Raw genomic sequence first — 16615 nt, 5'->3', positions numbered from 1 at the left:
TTTTATCCCTAGAATCTGCTACCTTTAAGATAGGGTCAAGTGATCCATGCTCCACCGGCTCACTACTCTGGGATGTGGTTCTGTCATTTGATTTAGACGAATCTTGCTCCCCTAAGCCAGGCTTTGTCTCTGCACCATTATCCTCAACTAATTTACCGAGACAAGGGTCAGACCTAGAATCAAACTTATCAGATTTTCCGTCATGAACTGCTGGATCCAATATATCTGACTTGTGAATCTGCGACTCTTCAAATGCAGCGGAGATTTCCTCTACAGCTTGTGCAAAGTACTTGACTGTTTTACCTTTACATTTTTGTAATAATTTATCCTTCGCCTCGGTAGTGAAGACTTGAATATCAGGTGGCGTAACAAAACCACTGCATTACAAGAAGATGACTTGGTCAACAACTAATATTGAGAAAACAAATTCACACTACAAAAAAAACCAAGAATCACAGTAACAGGACGTATTGACTATCAAAAAAGATGGATATAACTTTCTGGGTCATGGTAAAATACATCCCGCAACAGTCAGTAAACACAGAAGACGCCGGCTTACATTTCTTGTGTTCCGAAGAAATAAACAAAGTGTTTCTTTGGGTCTGGAACCTGTTTCCAATCTTCGGGACGGCTGATCTGAAAATGAAAACCATTTAGTTCACAGTAGATAATTAAGTCACATTGCACAATCCCACACAGCTCAACCAGTGTTAACATCACTTCAAACAAATACAAAGCTCTGCACATAAGAGATACAACTAAGAATAAGCTAGAGGATTACACTACTGGCCTTCAAACTTGAGCACAAAAAACCTACTAAGGTGAGAGATTTGAAAACAGATCGTTGAGTGTATGTGGCGAGCCAAAGTTAACCACACAAAAAAAAAACAGTAGATGCGAGACCAACAAAAACAAAAACTATGATCATGAATCAAAACGTCACGAAGCATCAACACCGAGAGAGAGAAAGAGTAGGGAGAGAGAGCAAGACACAAACCTTAGCAGGCCAAGCAGGGAAGCCTTTGATTTTAGCAAGAACGAGATCACCCAATCTCAGCTCACCTATGGCCAAGGCTTTGTTCGCTCCTCTTTTACGCCCAGGAGCCATCGGCGAAACTGGCTACAAACCCTAATTTTCAACTCAGATGGAAACAACGAACAGAATCACCAATCCCAAACAAAACCCCCTGAGAGAACCAACAAGAAATTCCAACTCTTCTTCACCGTTGAGAAAAAGGAAATAGCTAGGGCTTCACCGTGACGAGCAATGGCAAGGGAAACGAGTGGGATGGAGAAGTTGAATCAGTGGAGAAAGAGAGATTGAGGAAGAGCGACGATGGGGATTTAGGGCACTAAAAGCTTTCGCCGGAGAGATGACGCAACGGAGAAACTGGGTTTTACTCTCGTCGCCGCGTTTTATTTATTTATTTATTTATCATATACGTTTTTGAGCAGTTCATTCGTTTTTTTCCTTTTTTCTTATTTGTTTTTTTTTTTCTTTAATATATGTTTTGATGAATCGACGCCGTCGGTTGAGTCTCCCGGCCGGCTAGTTTCATTCCGCCGTGTATGGGTTACTTACGGCGGCCTTCGTTTGCTTTATAACACTCTCACAACTTCTCAATGGGCTTCTCATAAATTAAAACCCAATATGATTTAGCTGGGCCGTCTATAAACTGAAATTTTTTATTTTAAAAAGGGTTACTGGTTTCCCATTTTTTTTGCTAGTACTTAATTTCCATTTTTACTGGTTTTCAATTAACGTCAGTCTACAAGACTACAACACCAGTGGCGGAGGCAACGTACAAAGAGGGGTGTCACTTGACACCCATGACATTTATATATTTTGTTAATTATAGGGTAAATTTCCTAAATAATTACATGTTTTGGTTTAAAATATTCATAATGACACCCATGTTATATTTTCTTGGTAATGAAACACCAATGTTATATGATCTATTCTTCTCTTTGACACAATGCATATTTATTTTGCCACTTAACCATAATGATCTTTCCATTTTTGTTGACTAAAAATTTCTATAATATCTCCTTATTGTAAAAAAAAATCTGAAATATGCATTTATATATCATTTGTTTCTTCTTTTTTTACACACTTCTTGATTTAATTAATATTCATATATATATATATATATGACACCTGTAAGCAAAGTTGCTGGCTCCGCCACTGTACAACACAACAGAAGCTCTCTCTTGTTGTATATGTGTTCCTTAATTTTCTTTGGTTCTTCTCTCATCCACTTTTCAATGCTTAAAGCTTAATGAGAGTTTCAAACGTAAAACATTTGTCTACTGACTTGGTTTTTGTTGCTAACACTGTAACACACAACAATCGAAACGATCGTTTTTTTCTTTCTTTTATATTTTAAGTAAAATGGTTGGAAACTAATTCTATAAGACTATAACCATACAAATATATCCCAAAATTTTGGTTTCAATTGCATACTTTTCCAACTAGGACTTTTTAATACTAATAAACTTGAGCGACGTTGGCTGAAGGTTTGTCATGTATGATCTTGTGATTTTTTAATGTATATGGGAGAAAAACCTACAAAAGAAAACCAAAAACCAAAATGCAATGAATTGGAAATGTATTGAAGAACTACTATAAGTACTATTATTGATGTAAAACCCAATATTTTCTACTAAGTCGTCAATCACCAATCATGATCAAGTAAGTTATAGGGAACTGAGGTAGTGGCTTGTTATTTCATTATTTAGAGCCTGGATAATTTCATTTTGGTCAACACAGATGGGAGAAGAGTGAAATTTGGGTCCCTTGATGTATTAGAGTTAGAATTTTTCTGACAATATATGTCACCATCGTTCTGACTTGTTCTTATATTTCTCGAAGATAAAACGTGCGCACCAAAGAACAAGTTTATTTTAAACCAACCAACGTTATTCGCGCTGCACCGAATGGTTCCTGTAATTTAATTGGTGGGATCATTATAGTTACTGTAGCTTACAGTACTGTTAAAGATATTGGATCAAAAAATATTCATACTGAAATTTCAACTGGCTAATAGACGTGTGGACATGTACTAAATATTCATACTGAAATTTCAACTGGCTAATAGACGTGTGGACATGTACTAAATATTCATACTGAAATTTCAACTGGCTAATAGACGTGTGGACATGTACTAAATATTCATACTGAAATTTCAACTGGCTAATAGACGTGTGGACATGTACTTCGACAAGACGCCAACAATTTTTAAACATTGGTTTATGTGTAATCAATATAAACACTTGAGGATAGTAGGATACTACGTTATATTACATAAGCAAAATTAAAAGAAGAGACATATATAGCGATCTCTCGTTCGCATTTGTCTAGTTGTCTTACCATTACGGAGTATATCAAAAGTGCTTTTGAATTTTCCGAAGTATTAAAGTATAAGTAACAAAACACACGGCTATCATTCAAAAGTCTTCAAATATTCTCATCCCAAGAAAAAGTACTAGTTGGACTAATTTCAACATATCATTTGAATTCCAAATTCCTAAATTTATCGACGACTAGTTCATAGAGAAAGAAACCCCTAAACCCTTGTTTACTTGTAACAAAAACGAATGGACCCAGAAAGAAAAACTCTGCACGTGTTCCATGATTTATATCGCTATATCGTGTGACATCACTGATATATATATATCTCAATCAAAAACCAATCCAAATTTGGTAAGACCAAGAAAGTTCCTAGACTACACAATACAACAAAACAGGTTGCTCAATATTGACCTCTAAAACTACACAAGACAATTTATTATACTTATGTATCGATTCACAATCGATCAATCATTCGTTATTAAACGGAAACACTGTTTGTCGTCCCTGATTTTATAACAAACAAAAAAAATGATCAAACCATTAAAATATAGAAGAAAAAAAAAAGAGATCGTCATCATGAGAATGAAACACGATTTGGCCGTCCAAGAAACCCGTCCAGAACGACTTTTCTTTTATACGACTCTGTATTCAAATCCGAGACAAACGCAGAACCGTCGCTACCGTTGCGTTTGCGTTTGGCCAACGCGGCTGCGTCTCTGACACGAGGTAGAACGTAACACCAAGCAGATGTACAAAGAATCGCACAAAGTCGACCCCAAACCAGCATAATCATCAACGTCAATATAATGACCGAAATCCCTATGACCGGGTCAAACTTATCGACCCTTGACCCGTTGTTTTTCGCCCGAATTGGTTTCAAGTCGGGTTTTTTCTCGTAACGTTTTGAAGTACACACCCGCTCCGGACACGTGTCTTCTTTAAAGGAACCCAACGGTTCCATGGGTTTTGATCGGTCGGGTGTGTTGTCTTTTAAGTCCTTCGGTGTTAAAAAAAAATTAGAACAAAACCAAGAAATAAATTTAATGTCACAGCGAAAAATATGAATAACGTCCGCAAAATCAAGAAGATCACAAAAAGACAATCATATTGGTCATGAAAGAAATTTAATTGTCTGAAAATGTTTTTTTCAACTGTATACCCCAAAAAAGAGGAAAAAAAAAAGAAAAAGTGAAAAGTCTCAAAACTTGTAAAAGATGATTCAACGAAAGATACCTCTTTAGTGTCCTGATTGACGGACTTATCATCAACCGGAATGTTTTGACGATCAGTAGTACAACGTATCACCACCGATAGGGGTTTTTGCTTATCATGATCAGTTTCATCTACGACTCTCAAAGTAGGTTTCTCTGTTTCCTCGATCGGCGACGGTTTGATCTCGCCGTTCTTCAGGCGAAACTTCGAACATGAAAACCACCGACTAATCCGCTTCTTCTTCATCTTCTTCTTCTTATCACCACCGTCTTCCTTCTCACCCATCGGTTTGTCGGAGTGTATTTTCCGAGAAAACCCGAAACAGCCGAGGAAAGACGAAGAAGATCCGAGTGATCTTTCTCGGACTCTCTTCTCTGTTTTCGCCATTTGCTGAAAGAAAGAGAAATGTTGCGTTTCGTGCGAAGACTTTGAAATATCGCTCGGAGCGGTTGGATTTTATCTTCTCTTCGTTAATTTATTTTAATTTAATTAAAGTAATATTTTATCTATCAGTGTACATGTTGACACAATTGGAAGAATCCACGGAAATATCAAGGTGAAGAAACATAAAATTATTACTAATCATATTAAGAAAACTGGGACGGGACTAGGCTACAACAAGTTGTATCCAAAACAAAAGTATTAGAAATTCTTACAAGATAAGATAGAAGGGAAAGAAAAAAATAACTCTAGATTAATTTATATGTCAATTATGGAGTTTTTTTTGGCAAAAGTAATTAAGTGATGCTTAAAAGTAAGTAAACATTATAGATATTCATTTGGATGTGTCAATTTTTGATAAGGGGTGGAAGCTATGAGAGGTGAAGGTATTTTGTTTTAATGACGCAAAACAGAGCAAGAACAAAACAGGGGATGGCGAGAGGTGATGAGGATTTTATGAGAAGGATAGAGTCGAGATCGATGTGTGGGGGTCGAAATCGACTAAGGTTGCAAGTCCTCCTTGCAGGGCTTCGAGAAAACAAAGCTTTTTGGGTAGTTAAGACTATCTCTTTTTTCTGGTTTTCTGGTTTTTATTAATGCAAAGATGATTCCATGTACAATGCTGCTACGATCTCTATTTATAGAGTCGCAGGAAAAACTCAAAGAAAACCCTAAACCTAGCAGCTAATCGTTTAAGATAAACCGACTATGCAAAAAGCCCAAAACAAAATAATATAAAAGCCGACGTGACTTGATGGGTACGCAAGCTGACGACGAGGCCCATCAAGGAAGAGAAAGGCGCTGCATCAGGTCCCTCCAGGTGGAGAAGGATTCGACCTCGAATCCAGGTCGTCATTGTCTCCACGATATAGAGATAAATGCTTCACGTTGAAAACATTGAACGTACGCATATGCGATGGAAGAAGAACACGGTAAGCATTGGCATTGATACGTTCCACAACTTCGACAGGACCAATCTTCCGTGACGACAGTTTGTTGTATTCCCTGAGAGGTAAACGCTCCTTAGTAAGGTAAACCCACACCAAATCTCCGGGAGCAAACTCCAAAGCACGACGCTTAGTGTCAGCTGCAGCTTTATACTTGCTCGATGATTCCTCTAGGCGCAACTTGGCTTGTTTGTGTACGTCTTGAAGATCTGCAATGAAGTCAATGGCCTGACCATGAAAACGAGACTGGTCTGGTAACGTAGTAAGGTCCAAAGGACCACGGGGAACGAAACCATAGACTACTCGAAATGGACTAAACCCAAGACTGCGGTTGAACGCATGATTATGAGCGAATTCGGCCTGGCAAAGCTTAGCATCCCAACTTTTGATATTATCACCCACAAGACAACGTAAGAGATTACCGAGAGCACGGTTAGTAACTTCCGTTTTACCATCCGTCTGCGGATGATAAGCCGTACTCATGTCCAAACTTGTAGACAAGAGCTTCCACAAAAAACGCCAAAAATGGCTCAAGAACCATGTGTCACGATCAGACACAATGGATTGAGGCAAACCATGAAGACGATAAATCTCCCGGAAAAATAAGGTCTCCACATTAAGTGCATCGTTCATCTTCTTGCAAGGAACAAAGTGAGCCATTTTAGAAAAACGATCAACAACCACAAAGATAGAATCATGACCTCGTTGAGTACGAGGAAGACCTAGGACAAAATCCATGCTAACATCAGTCCATGGTTGTGTAGGCACGGGCAAAGGGAGATACAACCCGGCATTCGAAGCTCTACCCTTGGCCTGCTGAAAAATCCAACAACGCTCGACATATGGTTCTACATCACGGCGAAGACAAGGCCAAAAATAAGACGAAGAGACGAGCTGAAGAGTTCGGTCCCGCCCGACATGACCCTCCGAATGGAGCTCACGTATGATCTGAAGTCGCAAACTGCACTCGGGGACGCAAATGCGGAGACCCTCGAAAAGAAAGCCGTCATGAAGAAAATACTCATTTGTCAACCCATTATCCACGTCGTCATAAACAGATGCAAAAAAAGGATCAGTCTTATGTAAATCCGCAAAGGCAGCAAAACCAGGTACCGAGGTGTGTACGGATGTGAGCAACGCGTGATGGCGGCTTAAGGCATCAGCAACGCGGTTCGTTTTACCCGACTGGTGCCGTAAAGAGAAAGTAAATTGCTGCAAGAAGGCAATCCAGGAGGCATGATGAGCGGAGACTTTGGCTTGGCTATCGAGATGACGCAATGCATCATGGTCGGTAAAAAGAACAAAGTCTCGGTGCACCAAATAATGTCGCCAATGTTTTATAGCTTGTACTTTCGCATAAAATTCAACGTCATAAGTATTGTACCGTGTTTGAGCACCCGAGAGTTTTTCACTAAAGAAAGCTATAGGACGTCCTTGTTGGCTGAGAACAGCTCCAATGCCCAACTTGGAAGCGTCACAATGAAGTTCAAACATTAGCTCAAAATCAGGTAGGACAAGGATTGGTGCGGTTGTAAGCTTCATTTTGATCAACTCAAACGCAGATGTAGCCTCGCTTGTCCAATTAAACCGGCCCTCTTTCATACAGTCAGTGATAGGGGCGACAATGGAGCTAAAATGAGGAACAAACCGACGATAGAAGGAAGCGATACCGTGGAAACTGCGTACATCCGTGACCGTTCGCGGTAACGGCCATGACCGAATGGCCTCCACTTTGGCTAAGTCAACTGATAAGCCTTTGTCGGAGATGACATATCCCAAAAAAATAATTGTAGTAGACCCAAACTCACACTTTTACCGTGCAGCAAATAACTTTTTTCGCTGTAAGACGCCAAGAACCTCTCATAGGTGAGTTAAGTGGTCATCCAATGAGGAGCTAAAAATGAGAATGTCATCAAAATACACCACCACGAACTTGCCTATAAAAGGGCGCAAAGTCTGGTTCATTACCCGCATAAAGGTGCTAGGCACATTGGATAATCCAAACGGCATAACCAACCACTCGAACAACCCTTCACGTGTTTTAAACGCTGTTTTCCACTCATCGCCAGGGCGGATGCGGATTTGGTGATAACCACTTTTCAAATCGATTTTGGAAAACAAGGAGGCCTTACCAATCTGATCGAGAAGGTCATCCAACCGTGGAATAGGAAAACGATAGCGTACCGTAATTTTGTTAATGGCACGACTGTCGACACACATACGCCAGGATCCATCTTTCTTGGGTATTAGTAATGCTGGAACTGCACACGGGCTTAGGCTCTCATGAATATGACCTTTACGGAGTAGGTCTTCAACTTGGCGACGAAGTTCTTCATGTTCTTGAGGACTCATGCGGTAATGCGGTCTGTTGGGGAGTGTGGAACCCGGAGCTAAGTCGATTTGATGTTGAATATCACGGAGAGGAGGCAAACCAAGGGGGAGTTCGTCAGGGAATACCTCACGGAACTCGCGAAGCACTATGTCAAATGAGGAAGAGACGTCTGTGGACAAGCAAGGGATGGTAACTTGTGTGGCAAGCAAGGCCAAAGCAAAGCCTTCAAGTCGAAATTCCTTCTGAAAATCTGTGTGAGAACAAAGCAGTGCATGACCAGACTTGCTTGTAGGAGTAGAAGCCTGCAGCAGTGGTGAAGGCAACCGGTCACGGAGAAGTGGAGGTGATAAACGCGGCTCTTGGGACGACAACAGAACGATATTATGTGTTTCCCAAATAAATTGATATGATATGTGTTCTTCACACCATCATGGATAATCTTACGATCATATTCCCAAGGTCTGCCTAAAATAAGATGACAAATGTCCATGGAGGCGACATCAAAATACATACGGTCTTTGTAGAACTCGCCAATGGAGAAGGGAACAAACGACCGCTGAGAGATGCGAACACCGACACCATCTTGGAACCAGGTCATCGAGTAAGGAGTGGGATGATCCTCAAAAGGCAGTCCAAGCTTGTGCACCGCACTTTCAGCAATGACGTTGCGGCAACTACCAAAATCAATTATGAATGTGCAAATACGTCCAAGGATTGTACAAGTAGAACGGAAAATATTTGTCCGTAGCCAATGCTCTTCACGTTGTTGAGGGGTCAAGCAGACATGATGAGCTACCAGGGAACGCCCCACATCCCCTTGTGTGAGATGGATAGGTTCATCGTTTGGATCAACATCTTCTTCATCTGTGTGGTCGTGTTCGTTGGGAAGTGTCGTGTGATGTTCATCAGCTAGGAGACCTCGCCTAGTTTGATTCGGACAGGCCGTTTGTCGATGACCAGGTTTTCCGCATGAGAAGCAACGCAATGCGTTCCTGGTCGTACGTCTCAACTCTTGTTCTTCGTTTGGACCACGCAACTCTTGCTTACTAGGTTCAGCCCGTCACGAGAAGCGTTATTGATCGGAGATGTTTGTTGCTCAGTCACACGCCCTCGTGAGTTAGAGCCACTCCATGCAACTTGTCGGGACTGTTGTTCAAAAGAGACTGCACGTCGGTGAGCTTCGGCCACGGTGGTTGGATCAAACTGAGCGAGTGAGTTTTGCAACTGAGAACGCAATCCTCCAATAAAACGTGAAACAAGCTGCATCTGACTATCAGCAATATCATTACGTGTCAAGAGTAAGTAAAATTCTTCAGCATACTCTCAAGTTTTGCAATTTGGTATACATTGTCCGATCGTACTTATGCGGCAGGAAGGTGTCTTTGAGCTTCTTCTTAAGCTTTTCCCATGAACGAATCGGATCCCGTCCCGTTCGCACACGAGTTGACTTCGTCATGATGCAGCATGACCTCGAAACTTTGTGGCAACGAGAGCAACCTTACGTTCTTCAGGAACTCCTTTAAAATCAAGTATTTCTTCTACGGAGATAATCCAGTCTAGCAAAGAGTCTCCACGAACTCCACCATGAAATTCGGGGATGTCAACACGAAAACTTGATTCCCATCGCGAATCTTGCCGCCACTCATGTTGACGAACGTTTCCCAGCTCAGGTCGGTGTTGTCCGGGGCGCACCACATCGGGTTGTTGTTATTGTCCTTGGGGTTGCTCAACGACAACAGCTGGTTGTCCTTGGGGTTGCTCAACGACAACAGCTGCAGCAGGGGGTTCTCTGTTACCAAGGTGTTGTATCAATGTTTAATTCAACTCGGCAAAAGAGTTTTGCATCATTGTTTGGAAATCCGCTTGTGACGTTAATAGGGCATCACAAAACTCAGCCCAATTGATGGTTGGATTGGCTTGTGGTTCTGGTTTGGGAGGCATGATTGGACAGAAATTCAACGCCAGGAACGACGAGTCTCTGATACCAACTGATAAGGGGGCGGAAGCTATGAGAGTTGAAGGTACTCTGTTTTAATGACGCAAAACAGAGCAAGAACAAAACAAGGGATGACGAGAGGTGATGAGGGTTTTATGAGAAGGATAGAGTCGAGATCTATGTGTGGGGGTCGAGATCGACTAAAGTTGCAAGTCTTCCTTGCAGGGTTTCGAGAAAACAAAACTCTTTGGGTAGTTAAGAATACCTCTTTTTCTGGTTTTTATTAATGCAAAGATGATTCCATGTACAATGCTGCTACGATTTTTATTTATAGAGTCGCAGGAAAAACTCAAAAAAACCCTAACCTAGCAGCTATGCGTTTAAGATAAACTGACAATGCAAAAAGCCCAAAACAAAACAATGTAAAAACCGACGTGACTTGATTATATATGAGAGAATATGTGTCAGAAGTAATTCATCTTCATCATATGTATTATTATTATATATATATATATATATATTTTTTTTTACAGCACTTATTTTATTATTACTTTGATGATATTTAAAATTTTATAATCTTGAATGTTAATGCCTAGTAAACAACATTTCCTCTAATTGGTTTGTTTAATCTAATTTATATTTATTTGTTGATCAAAACAAAAAAATGTTGATGCCTAGTAAAGTATTGTTTTTCTATCAATGGTTTTGCTTATAAATGGATTTTTTACCAAATGTTAAGGAATTTTTTTAACTCTCACTGGACCATCTCATATGCACTAAGATCCCGAACTATGGACCATCTCATATGCACTAACATGTTATAATTAGACTAAATCATTAAATCAATATCGATCCTTTCCACCTATGATACATAAATTCGAAATACTGAAAGTTGTTTTATTCAAAGAATGAATCACTATATATACACCACTTGAACTACCAATACTAGATGTTAATGAATGATGTTGGGATACTGAATCGAATGCTGTGTACATGACAAAGAAAGAAAAGAAGAACTTGACTCTTTTCAAACATATAAAAGCACATAAGAAACAAATCAACTATGTAATCACTATAATTAAAGATAAACAAATCCAAATAATTTCTTCAAATACAAATGATGGACGGCTCGTGGTTTTGTCCAAGGTTTCGTGAAGACCACAGTCGTTTTAGTAATCTCGTTCTCGGAGAGTGGCTATACAAATACTCACACAGCTTCAGTATGGCCTTATATTGATATATCCGAATATTTATATTCATATAGCACAAAGTGTGACACAGAATAGTCGACTGCAATCACATGTGGCGCAAAANTTTTTTTTTTTTTTTTTTTTTTTTTTTTTTTTTTTTTGGCGCAAAAGAGTTTATTATGACTGAAACAAGTTTTTCGATGGTTTGACTGAAAAAGCTCAGTTTTAAAAAATTCTGAGTTTCTATGTTATTGTGATGGTCCAATTTCTGAGATTCTTTTCATAGTATCGGGTTGTTGGTCCAGTTTGTGGTTTTTTTTCTATCACATAGACTTCATGAACCAAGTAGTATATAGTACACATGTTGAATAGAGATACTAAATATAGTCCCATGTTAAATGAGCTTTCTTAGTGAAATTATAGAATTATATAATCAAGTACACATACTTAATAATAAAAATATTGTGTTATTCTCAAAAATACTATAATTATTTTATCATGTCATAATTTTCTAAGAATATTGACAAAAACAAAGTTGGTATTCATTACGCGTTATCACCAATTCATACGTTATGAATTAAGGACTTCTACAATAACGAATCACGTTATTCAACACGGTGGGAAGATTAGAACGAAAAAAGATTGATTCATCTTGAGAAAATGATTAGTTTAATAAATTAAATAAACGAAAGTAAAGTTTGATAGAAGAATATAAGTATCGTAGTGTCCACGTTCCAACTTCTACGTTGGACATCTTCGTTTAGCTGTTTTCTATATTGACCCATTCGAATTTATGTGTTTTTTTTCTTTCTTTGCAAAAGTCATAGTTAATTAATCACAGTCAAGATCGGCTCTGAAATATTTGAAATCCTATAAAAATGATTAAAGTAATTGTAGAATACAATGTTGCAAGTTACTAGTAATAATTATATAAAACCATATTAATATAGATTATATAGTGCATACAACTACCAATCAAAGTCACCCAAAAAAAAATAACAATCACTTGTTACAATTCATAAATCTCAAACTCAAAAAATCTTGAATCACTATTCACATTACACCAATTATACCCTTCATGGGCATCAGCAGTAGTAGTGGTCTATCTCAGAGGCACTCCTCTTGACCATATTCACCTTCAAGCCATGCTTCATGTACATAGTTAAAGCCATCTTTGGCTCAACCTTATGACCACCCTTCACACTAACCCTATAGCGGTAAATAATCGTGGCCGCCACATATTTCATTTGGTAATACGCAAAATCCTTGCCTAGACAGAGTCGTGGACCACCATTGAAGGCCGTGAACTTATAGGCTGACTCACTCGTGTACCTGCCGTCTCTTAACCACCTTTCTGGCTTGAACTCACAACAGTCCTTCCCCCAAATCGTTTCCATACGCGCCATTGCATATATTGCGTATATAACTTTTTCTCCTTTCTTTAGTTTCGTCCCATCTGGAAATACATCGTCTTCAAGTACCTACAAAATATTATACACTTTTATAACCTCATGCGTACTAATATATTTCATTCATAACCGAAATAGTATTAAAGAGAAATTATGTGAGCCAACCACACCAAACATACCAAAAATTCTTTAACAAGTCACTCTACTATAAAGTTAGATATACTAGAAAATGACTTTTTGGGAGACAAGTAAGCGAAACAGGGCACGTACCTCTTTGTGATCGACTGGAACTGAAGGATATAATCTGAGAGCTTCAGACAAAGCAGCTTGTAAATAATCCATTTTCTTGATCTCGTCTGGTCTGAACACAGGTTCATATTCCATGTTCTTCTTTGTATCTCCATGATCATCTCTCTGCTCAAGAATCTTGCAAATTCCCACCATGATTTTCTCCTCCACTTCCGGATTCTTCTCGACTAGCCAAAAAAACCAGCTTAGAACCACAGAGGAAGTGTCTCTCCCAGCAAGTATGAAGTTCACACAAATATCACGCAAGAATTTAACTGAAAATTTCTCTCCATTGTCGTCTCGTAGACCCATAAAAATAGTTAAGAGATCAGATCTCTTTGCGGTTTCGGTCTCTAGAGACAGCTCTTTCTTCCTCGTCCTGATTACTTCCTCAGCGAAATAATCCACACCTTTAATTGATTCCTTTAGATTCTTCTCTGTTCCTAGATTAAGGGACCTCATGAGCTTCCACACGAAACCAGGCATCACAAATCTCACAGCTGTTGCTTCTGTTGCATCCTCAAAGGCTTTTGCGAAAGGAATTTCGGGTAGGTTTGGACTAAGACAACCTGGATCGACTCCGAAAGCAATCATACATACATTATCGAACGTTAGCCTTAACAAAACGTCCTGAAGATCAATCTTTTCAGAAATTTCAAGAACCGGCAAGAGTCGATTATGCACGAGTTCGTGCAATGAATGACTAGTTAGTTGTCTGAATTTAGCCGAATGGAACTCGACACTTGCTGTTTTCCTTTGCCGTTGCCACGTTTCTTCATCGGCATTGAAAATCCCGTCTCCGAGTAGATCTCGCATGGTCTCACGGAAGTAAGAACCCTTAGGGTAGATGGAGAACCGGGTCTTGAGAATATGCTCAACGTTTCTTGGATCACAAGTAACGACGCAGTTGAGGGTGCTAAACCAAGGACCTCTAAACCGGAAAGTCCCGTTCCTGCTGATTAGAATATCAGATAACCATTCGTATATGTTACTTCGCACTGCAAGAATCAAGGAAGGAAGCATGCCAAGAAACGGCCAAACGGGCATCCCTTGATGTTTCTTCTGTCGCAAGGAGTGTATCGTGACAAACACGAAAAGGGCAATAAAGAGCTCAAGAATCTGAACGTCTCTCAATAATAACAGCCTCCGGGAAAACAGAGGCTCGTGGTGGCTTGCAGTAGCCGTAAGATTATAAGCTGAAGAATTAGAGTTCATAGTGAAAAGAAAAAAAGAGGGAAACAAAAAGAAACAGAGTGTGTATAATTTGCAGAGAGGAAGAGAAAGAGAGATTGCAAATAATGAAACTGTTAGTTAAAATTAGTGGGTGAAGAATATGAAATGAAAGAAGAATGAATTTAAGACGCATAAGTTTCGTGTTTGGCTCTCAATGTGAAATATTGGGTTTGATTTGGTGAGCTAAAAAAAGTTCGTTGTTCTTTTCTAACGGTCTTTTTTTAACTTATGTGGCTCTTGATTCTCGTGTTTTGCTTGCTTTTTTTATTTTTATTTTTTCTAAAGGTCAAGTCTTTTGGAGGGGGAATTAAGATTGTTCAAAAATCGAATTAAAATTAGGGCTTTAGAATATGAGGGATTGTGGATAAAAGAGAAGTTGACAAGTGGGTAGTGACGGATCACCTAAGTTCTTCTTTATTTATACGGACACTTTACTTTGTCAAAACACTTGTTATCAGCAAATACGTGTGGACATTGGAATATTAGGAATTTGAATAAGAGAAACATAATATTTTGGGTAACATACGTGCGTGTGAACGTGTCGGTGAACCGTTGTTGTTTGATGTTAGGTTTATGAGTTTATCTGGTGAGACTTTTAGGGAAGTTCCCCCAGGATAGTTTGTCCTCGAACAATTTGATAATTTGTTTCTTACCAAAAAAAAAAAAATGATAATTAGCCCTCGAACAGTTTGGGCCTCCCAATATAGAGGCCTTTGATTGTTAATTTTGATTTTCGACCTTATATACAGGCCTTCCTCTAAATGATTATATCAACAAATCACTCTCATAATTTCATCTTGATGCCAGTGTTTAAGTTCAAGGCTTGGGATTTGTTCAATTTTTTGTTAACTCGCAATAAAAACAGATGGCATTTTTGGACCCATACTATTCATTGTCCAGATCTTGTTTTCAGATTGCTTATATGATTATATCTAGCTACTTGTTGATCCTTGGTAGATATGTTCATTTATTCTAGTGATTTAGGTTTGTTGATAGATAGATATAACGTTGAATATTCAGCAGAAAAAGTGTTGTCTCTGAATATTATTTGTCAGTCTACAACTCATTATTTAATATTTTTCGAAAAGTACTATTTAATTTAATTTTGGTTGAAATGGGACCGTACCATTAATTAAAGATCGATTTAAATCATTATATCATACAATACGACTCCCGTAACCACCACACATTGATTCATCTGATGGTTTAAATATGGTCAGTTTTGGGATATGTTGCCTTCTGGCCTTCTTGGTTAGACCCATGCACAGAAGGCTATACGAAGAATTATTTCAACAGGAAAGATGTGCAGGTCGCACTACACCCAAACGTCACAAATATTCCTTATCCGTACACACCTTGCAGGTGAGTGATGTTTTTTGTTTCAAAACCACATCTACACGCTACAGCATGACGAAGATGGGGATGAAGGTGGATCACCGTGGAGGTCATGGTTGGCTGGATGGGTTGAGACACAGAACCGGCGCTGAATGAGACATATACGGGTGAGCTAACTTTTGCCACCGTGAGAAGAGCCGGTCACCAGATTCCGTCGCAATCCCTCTTCCTTATTCTCTCATTTCCTCTCTTCCCTCCCTTTTGCCATCCTCTCGCCTATATGCACCATAAATCAAGTCCTTGTGGTGTGATTAGAACAAAAAAGATGGTTTGGTTAACGTTAGTTACCCTACGATAAACAAAAACAGTGGAGGGCCTATTGAAGCCCATGAAAAAAGGAAATGGTACCGTCGACATCTGTGATCGTGTCCGTCTCTTTGTCCTATGGATCGCTTCTCATCCTATCAAAGTTATCAATAACACTTTTTTTTTTTGAACGACATCATATCAATAACACTGTCAATGTATTTTCATACTTAATGTGGTGATGTGTAACGGAATAAAGTATATCACATATAGAAATATTCCTATTTTATATCAGAAACACATCTAAATTCACTATCATGAAATTCAAAAGGGTCACACATTTGAGTTTAGGAAATTTCAATACCAAACTTTGTCTTCTAATCTTTGAAACTTTAAAATAAACGATTCTTCAGTTTTCTTTTAAATAATGTAAATAATTCTAGGATGTTCTATTTCTTTGGTTATTAACATTTTCACGTGAACCATAAACAAACAAACAAAAAATATCATGAAAATAAAAAGACTTAAGTTAAAAAAAGAAAAACACTGTATAAAAAGTAGAAGAAGTGGGGGCGTTTTCTCTCATCTACTCTTTTATTTCGAAAGAACCAAAAAAAAAAAAAAAAAAAAAAAA

At 38.8% G+C, this 16615-nt stretch overlaps 3 protein-coding genes across 3 annotated transcripts in view; all 3 read right to left on the bottom strand.

Annotated features, from left to right (window-relative positions):
• Positions 1 to 1457, bottom strand: part of LOC104708274 (protein HUA2-LIKE 1-like) — a 9207-nt gene extending 7750 nt beyond the window's left edge. Inside the window, exons 1-3 of the mRNA XM_019228912.1 lie at positions 998 to 1457; positions 560 to 636; positions 209 to 377 (exon numbers count right to left, since the gene is read on the bottom strand). Coding sequence (XP_019084457.1) covers positions 209 to 377; positions 560 to 636; positions 998 to 1108 — 357 coding nt within the window. The 5' untranslated portion in view covers positions 1109 to 1457. The remainder of the gene's footprint in view (positions 1 to 208; positions 378 to 559; positions 637 to 997) is intronic.
• On the bottom strand, positions 3735 to 5015 carry LOC104708273 (uncharacterized protein At5g23160-like). Its single transcript, XM_010424820.2, has 2 exons — positions 4586 to 5015; positions 3735 to 4349 (listed from the first exon to the last, which is right to left on the bottom strand). The coding sequence occupies exons 1-2, from the start codon at positions 4949 to 4951 to the stop codon at positions 3927 to 3929; spliced, it is 789 nt and encodes a 262-aa protein (XP_010423122.1). The 5' UTR covers positions 4952 to 5015; the 3' UTR covers positions 3735 to 3926.
• LOC104708272 (cytochrome P450 86B1-like) lies at positions 12323 to 14440 on the bottom strand. The gene is made up of 2 exons (XM_010424819.2): positions 13090 to 14440; positions 12323 to 12891 (listed from the first exon to the last, which is right to left on the bottom strand). Exons 1-2 carry the CDS (start codon positions 14320 to 14322, stop codon positions 12496 to 12498), a joined length of 1629 nt encoding a protein of 542 aa, XP_010423121.1. The 5' UTR covers positions 14323 to 14440; the 3' UTR covers positions 12323 to 12495.

The sequence above is a fragment of the Camelina sativa genome, chromosome 8 (assembly GCF_000633955.1).
Source record: "Camelina sativa cultivar DH55 chromosome 8, Cs, whole genome shotgun sequence".
Lineage (NCBI taxonomy): Eukaryota > Viridiplantae > Streptophyta > Magnoliopsida > Brassicales > Brassicaceae > Camelina > Camelina sativa.
Note: the sequence above shows the minus strand (reverse complement) of the source record. Positions and strands in the feature narration are given on the sequence as shown.

What these genes read in the sequence shown, in the direction of transcription:
- LOC104708273 (XM_010424820.2), bottom strand. Translation starts at nt 4,951, where the DNA reads ATGGCGAAAACAGAGAAGAGAGTCCGAGAAAGATCACTCGGATCTTCT. An exon ending in TCAATCAGGACACTAAAGAG is followed by an intron (nt 4,350 to 4,585) that starts GTATCTTTCGTT and finishes TTAACACCGAAG; the next exon opens with GACTTAAAAGACAACACACC.
- LOC104708272 (XM_010424819.2), bottom strand. Translation starts at nt 14,322, where the DNA reads ATGAACTCTAATTCTTCAGCTTATAATCTTACGGCTACTGCAAGCCAC. An exon ending in TTCCAGTCGATCACAAAGAG is followed by an intron (nt 12,892 to 13,089) that starts GTACGTGCCCTG and finishes AATATTTTGTAG; the next exon opens with GTACTTGAAGACGATGTATT.